Source organism: Cajanus cajan, chromosome 7, assembly GCF_000230855.2.
Source record: "Cajanus cajan strain Asha chromosome 7, NIPB_CcT2T_4, whole genome shotgun sequence".
Classification (NCBI taxonomy): domain Eukaryota; kingdom Viridiplantae; phylum Streptophyta; class Magnoliopsida; order Fabales; family Fabaceae; genus Cajanus; species Cajanus cajan.
This window is the reverse complement of record NC_138523.1, coordinates 11686723-11694049: the sequence shown is the minus strand read 5'-3', so window position 1 is coordinate 11694049 and position 7327 is coordinate 11686723. Positions and strand designations below refer to the sequence as shown.

The 7327-nt window shown below is 30.0% G+C and overlaps 1 protein-coding gene across 1 annotated transcript; it reads right to left on the bottom strand.

Annotated features, from left to right (window-relative positions):
* Positions 1-4225: 4225 nt before the first annotated feature.
* LOC109818468 (large ribosomal subunit protein eL24) lies at positions 4226-6301 on the bottom strand. Its single transcript, XM_020383948.3, has 5 exons — positions 6154-6301; positions 5306-5381; positions 5113-5214; positions 4667-4815; positions 4226-4565 (listed from the first exon to the last, which is right to left on the bottom strand). The coding sequence occupies exons 1-5, from the start codon at positions 6162-6164 to the stop codon at positions 4406-4408; spliced, it is 498 nt and encodes a 165-aa protein (XP_020239537.1). The 5' UTR covers positions 6165-6301; the 3' UTR covers positions 4226-4405.
* Between the last annotated feature and the right edge of the window lie 1026 nt (positions 6302-7327).

Sequence of the window (7327 nt, the reverse complement as noted above, 5' to 3'; positions counted from 1 at the left end):
ATCTCGCTATATTTAAAGATGGAGTTATATCAACTCAAAATGGAGATGGAAGAAAATTTTCATGATCACATTAATCATGTCAACTAGCTAGTATGTCAATTGCTAAATGTAAATAAAAAAAATTTCAAATGAACAACTAGCAATGTTGTTGTTGACTTCACTACCAAAGTCTTATAAATCCTTAGTTCAAACGTTGTTTATAGGAAAAATATTATTGAAGAATATTAATATTGAAGGTCATGCACTAGTCGTGCAATATTCTAAGCAAGAGACAAGTAATTCATGTAGACAAAATGAGTCTAAAGGAAGATCAAATTTTCAATCACTTTTAGAACAAGATATGAGTAACATGCAATGTTACTATTGTGGAAAGAAATGTCACATGTAATCAATGTGTAAAGAAATCAGAAAGGACTATCAAAAATTGAGAATTATGAGAAGAAATGATAACTCTCAAACTAATGTAACCCAAAACTTTCATGACAATGAAGATGTTTATTTGGCAACTACTAAGAAAGTTACTAAATCAAAATAGATAATGGATTCTACTGTCTCAAAATACATTTGTAGAGACTAAACTATGTTTCACACTTTAAAAACTAATGGTGAGTTTAATCAATTCAAGTTAGGAAACAGTGGGAAAATGGAAGTTAAAGGTAGTGGGACTGTAAGAATGAAACTTCATAACAATGTCATCCAAACTTTTGAAAATGTGAGATATGTAGTTTCTACTGCATCCAGTATAATTTCATTGGGAGAGCTAACTTCACAAGCCTACATGTATGTTGATTCAAAATGGGGATGTAAAGTATACAAGGGGAGATGCTTGATATTGCAAGGACAAAAAAATGAGAAAAATCTTTGCTACTTGGAAAAACAAGTTTTGAGAAGATAAATGTTTTAATCAACTAGTTATTTGAAAATTTTAATTAAGAGAGGATTTGTTGAGAAAATAATTCAAGTTTCAAATAAATTGAGTGGAAATTAAAGGAGTTATTTTAGGAATTTGTCGCCTTTAGGATATTATTTAGATTTACAAATTTTTATTTGTTTTAATATCTTTTAGTGATTTGTTTCCTATTTTTTTATTAGGAGGATTATATGATTTAAATTTTGTATTACAAATTTGTTTTATATAGAGAGAGCCAAGAAATAAAATCTAGGTATATTATGTTTAAAATCCTTAGACATGTGGATAATCTTATTGTGTGAGGAAGAGTTTTTTTCATCAAAGATAATGATGTCTTAGTTACTAGTTTTAGCATAGATAAGTTGGTTGTTGGTTGTTTATCTTTTATTTATAATTTGAAAAAAATACAAATATAAAGTAATCAATTGTATAGTATCAATTGGTTAAGTATTTGGATGCTACATCTTACTTAAATTATGATTTGCATATGGATTTTTGGTACTTCATACCAATTTAATATATATTTATTCTTTATTAATCAAAAAATAAAGTTATTATTTAAATAAGAATATTTAAATTTTCATATGCATGACTTATATAAGAAATTTAACTTATAACTACTATTTTCTTATTAAAAAAAATGAGATACTAAATAATAAGTACAATCATCATAAAAGTACCAATGACTAGTATAAAAGAGTAAAAAAAAAAATAAGGGTCTCATCTTTTATCTGTCATATAAGATGATAAAATGTGTAACATATAAGACTAACAACAATGTTAGTAATTTTCTTATGATCAAAATATAACATTTCAACAAAGTCAATGAAAATTTAGCAAGATTTAACAAATAATTTTAAAAAGGTTAAAAAATATATAATTATAGGTAATATTCTAAAAGATATATTAAAAAAACATATGTGAACCTTCACTTTGAAGTTGGACTCATCTTTGATCCATAAGTGAAAATCATTCATTATCATATTTGTAGTAATTTTTCAACAATTAATCTCGCTCTCAATATAAATAATCATGTAATTAGTGAAAAATCTTTCATTTTATTTGCCTAATCTTGTTTTTATAACTTTCATAGCTGAAAAAATAAGTTATATGACTATTGCTAATACAATAAGAGTTAAAACAAGTCATAAGAACAATCGATTAAAGAATACATGAATAGAAAACAAATTTTGAAGGTTAATATGTTTAAGCATATCAAAGTCATAATATTACGATTCATACTTTTATTCAAACTTTTCTCGATCAAAAAAAATCAACTAAGTAAAATTTCTCAACAAGACTTCTCAAAAAGCTTGCAGATTTTACCAATATTAAATGACTTGGATGTGTCTTTATGGTTCAAAGTTGTGTTCAATGTTAAGAAACTTGATAGTATACTCAACGAATCTGCTATTCAGATCCTTTAGTTGATAATCGATGACAATATTGAATATAATTATGTCCAACTAAAATATAATCCTTTTGATGATGAGATTAAATTATGGAATAGAAAGAAACACTTTTGTTAAAAATTTGAATAATGAATATCATGATTACTACAAAAAAAGATGTGACCTTTTTAAAAATAATATCGCAACCAAAATTTCTTAGCTTTTGAATTAATGTTGTTGCGGCAAAGTTTCCCGTGATTTTTTCAATCACACTAAAAAGAAAAACATAGTTAAATGTTATTGATGTTTTAAGAACATAAGTAGCATCCATTGAGAATAGTTAGATCCTTTTATAGCTAGATTTTCAAAAGCTAAAGTAGTTGTATTATATATGTACATATAAGACTATATATTGAATTTAAATGAGAACTCTATTTAGTGTTTCTAGGTCTATGTAATATGTCAATTTGACTCTTATATTAATCTCAACTTCATCATTCGCAACCAAACATGCAATTGTAGTTGCATAAACAACTTGTAACTCATCTTTTCTATTTATAAGAATAATACAATAGTCAAATTTTAGTTCATTTCTCTTATTTCATAACACTCTCCTTGATTTCACCAACCTTGTTATTTTACTATATTCTCTCTCTCTCTCTCACTCTCACTCTCTCTCTCTCTCATTCTTATTTTTAATTTTTTTTTTATCTTTAACTGTATATCACTTTCATCTACCAATGAAAAAAATATATATATTATTTCATTTTTTCACAATAGAATTTAATATGATTTTTAAATATCATCATTAATAATAATCTTTATATATTTTTATATATAAATCTCACTTTGTATATATAAACTACAATAATTATCTTGAACAAAATATTTTTAGAGACTGTTTTTAATGAGAACATTTTTTTAGTGAAATATAATTTAAATATTCAAAAAAGTTATTAATTATAAAATTATGCTTACTTAACATGATTATTTATCTTATTTATTGTACATACTAAAATATGAGTTTTGATATATATAAATATATTAAAAAAATTAAAAATATGTTTATTTCTTAATGTAAATTATTTATTATTAATGTAAAATACTTTATATATTTAAAATTATTTATCATAAATTTTAGTTGTATAAAATGAATATTTATCTTGTATAGATTCCTTCAAATGAGAGTATTTTTAGAGATTGTTTATTAACAAATGCTTTTAAGCTTCTCTTTTGATATTTTTTGAGAATTTTTTCTTACATCTTAATATATCATTCTCATTTTTAATTTTAAATTAAACTTAAATGTTTTTTAAAAAAACAGAATATCAAAAGTTAAAAATATTTTTATATCAAAATATAAATTATTTATCACAATTAAAATTAATATATAATATATAGTTAAAATTATTTTTTATTACAAATTTTAATTACAATATACTTTTTATATGATAAAGCATTTTATGTTATATCTATTTAATATAAAACAATTTATCTAAAATACTGGTTTTTTTATTTAAATGTTTTTTATTTAAATTACAATAAACTTGACCTTACAAACATCACCCTTTCGAATTCCATCTCATGGTTGACATTGTTTACTACAATATACAGTTAATGATAACCGAGTGACAGCATCGGATGTTAATTTGACATTTCAAAAGGAAGCGTGACTTGAACTGGTTGAAAATGTAACCGTGTGGTAATCCGGTATAACTGACTTCACTACAAAAAGGTTACGCGAATCATACAAGTTGTACTTTATATAAAAACTATGATATAAAAGGTTAAATCCAAGAGGCTTCTAAGGGAATAACAAAAGCCATTAAAAGGAAAGATGGTGAATGTGTGCACCACCACAACAACCGGTCTCTCCATAGGAGATTACCTTTTTGAGCTTCGAGTTAGTTGACGAAATTTGAAAAACACGCAAGTGAAGTTTTATAAAATGAAAATTAGCTGAGGCAAAATCCAATCAATACTAGGTACTATAAGCTCCGAGCATAAACAGTAAAAGGATAAATTAACAAAATAAAATATCAGTGCAAAAGGAACAAAACGACACTATTTTAGTGCTAGCCCGAATTGGAACAAAACTTGGCACTTAGCGCTTGCCACCTCCACCACCAAGCTTGGGACCTTTGGGAGCAGCAGCCTTGCCGCCAAGGTTGCCTTTGCCTTGTGATTTTTGTAACTTTGCCTGAACTTCTGCCTTCTTGGCCTTCTTCTCATCCTTTGTTTTCTTTACCCTCTCTTTAATTTCACTGCAAAACATAACTTCAGATAATGAGATATGGTAGCCATAATTGTATACCGCAACCAAAGGATACATAAGCCCTCGGCATAAAAAGGAAGAACAACACACCGGAGGGCAGCTTCTCTAGCAGCATCTCGAACCTCTGGCTTCTCAGTTCTTTTCTTCTGAATAACTTCCAAGGTAGCACCAACAATGGATCTAGAGTAAGGCTTTTTGGTAGCACGGCGCCTCTTCTTCACAGCTTCTTGGGCAATATCCTACACAGCACAATTACACAAATAAAAGGCCAGTATACATGGAGTTAAAAACATACTAAATCACAGACATGGTGAACCCAAAACACTTTGAACTAACAGGTTCTCAAGCCACTTTGAACTAACAGGAATGGCACAGAAACCCATTTATAAGTTGCCATTAAATAAAACCAGTTTCACAAACTCAACACAACCAGGTGTATAACAACAGTTAATGACAATTACTATTTTTTACAAGCCCCACAACAGGTTTCTGATGATTGCTATGTCACAAACAAATCAATTTATTTACATATTCACCTTCTTATGCTGCTTCCTATACATGGCAGTCCATGTGAGCTTAGACGGCTTCAATCTGTTGTGGAAATACCTCTTGCATTTCGAGTTGGCAAACAGGAAAACCTACTCAATCAACCAACAAAACTATCACATAAGTAAACCAATTATGAAGACACCATAGAAAACATCAAATTTAGTGCCACAATTCTGTCACCTGAGAATCACCACGAACAAATCTGATTCCTCTGCCAGGGTAGATCTTTGCACCACTGAAACGGCAAAGTTCGGTCCTAAGACACAAATATAAGCAACCAGTGAGCAGACCTTATGTATACAGAGATTATAATTTGAAATATTATTACTCATTTAATTCATACTATAAAACAGTTCAGCGCATGACTAATTTCAATCAATAAACATGTGCTTTGGTCGATTTCTTAAAACCCACTTTTCCTTCCTTTTTGAAACAAGAAAAAACATCTTCGATTTTGAAAAAATAAAAAACTGCTTGATCACAAGCCGAAATCTACAAATACTTGAAACACATTCGTTTCTGCGGAACATTTTTTCTGCTATATTAAGATTAAAACTAGCATTAGCAGTTCTATTGCACCAAAAAGTTTACATAAACTGCTCAAATCAAAATGTCTAGGGCAATGCCAACTAAAAAAGCACAAAGTAACAATGCAGATCTTTCATGTATTGTAAACTAATCGTATAATGCCAAATTTCAAACAAATACATCTACTAAAAAAAACAATAATCCCAAACAGAAAACACAATCTCGCTTCAGTGACCTAAAACAGATTATTCAACCCTAAGCCAATTCGCCATCCCGAAAACGACAACATAACAATCAACAACGAGAACGGCGAAACGACACGCCGCGTGTACGCATCCAACCGAACACCCTAACCGATGGAGATGCAACGAAACTCGAAGCAGTAGGTAGGTTTCAACACGCAGCGTGAGTTAAAAACGAAATTCGTTTCCAGAAAACGTGAAATTGAAAGATGAAATAATCGAAGGAAAGAAGAGAAGTTGATTTTGGAGAAAACTAACTTGAGAACCATTGCTGCGGCTGCTGGTGCTCCTCCTCGTCGATCTCCTCGCCGTAGAAACCCTAAAACTCAATGGTTGTTTATATGGCTATGTATACCCAAAGTCTTCATAACTAGCCTTCGATTATTATAAAATCACAGAAGTGCCACCGTGAATTAGGTCGGGCCTTGCCCATTGTCAGAATAGCCCAATGTATCCTTTTATGGGCCCTGTCTTAGTTACATAATTTGGGCCGTGATTTGGTCCATTACCAAATTACCCAAAGAACAATAGACAACAAAAAGGCTGATGATAAACACACCTCCACTCTCGTATAAATACACCCTTTTTTTAAAAAGATATATAAAATGTCTAAATTACCCTTTAAAAAAAATGAAATTCCTAAATTTACACCTCCCTTCCCCGCACCCCCCTTCCCCGCACCCCACACTCCACACCCCTCTTCTTCCCAAAGTCTCTTTTCGCTCAATGTCATTAAGTAATATACTTTTACAGTCATTCTGAATAGAAAAAAAGGACTAGCCCCACCATAACCAGCATAAGAAAGGCTCTTTTACAATCATTAGCATTCCGGAAAGTACTTTCCGGAATAGTAAAATTATTGTTCATATAATTCCGGAAAGAACTTTCCGTAATAGTAACTTTAATATTATGGAAAGTACTTTTCCGGAATTATGTAACAAAACATTTCCAGAAAATACTTTCTGAATAAGAATTTAATATTATGGAAAGTATTTTCCGGAACATTTTTATATAATTCCGAAAAGAACTTTCCGTAACAGTAAGAAGAAGAAGAAGGGGAGTGCCAGAAAGAGAAAGAAGAGGGGTGTGCGAGGTACGGGAAAAAAAAAAAGAAGAGGAGTGCCACAAAGAGAAAGAAGAGGGGTGCGCAATATCAGCAGGTGGTCTTGTAAGAGAAAGACTCTTACTTGTTTTATGGAAAGAAACACTAGTACAAAAATGACTTTTAAAATCGGAGTTTTAAAATCATTCATAAAGTAGCCATTTTAAAAGTGACGCGGTGACCTGTACTGCAACAGAACGGCCCGTTCTGGTGTCGTTCCAGACTAAAGTTTACATGCTTATACAGGATAAGGGGGGTTCGGGGAAGGGAGGTGTAAATTTAGGAATTTCATTTTTTTAAAAGGGTAATTTAGACATTTTATATATTTTT

Coding starts and splice junctions, on each gene's coding strand:
- LOC109818468 (XM_020383948.3), bottom strand. Junction 5,215..5,305: donor TTGTTCGTGGTGATTCTCAG/GTGACAGAATTG, acceptor TTGATTGAGTAG/GTTTTCCTGTTTGCCAACTC. Junction 4,566..4,666: donor GCTAGAGAAGCTGCCCTCCG/GTGTGTTGTTCT, acceptor TATGTTTTGCAG/TGAAATTAAAGAGAGGGTAA.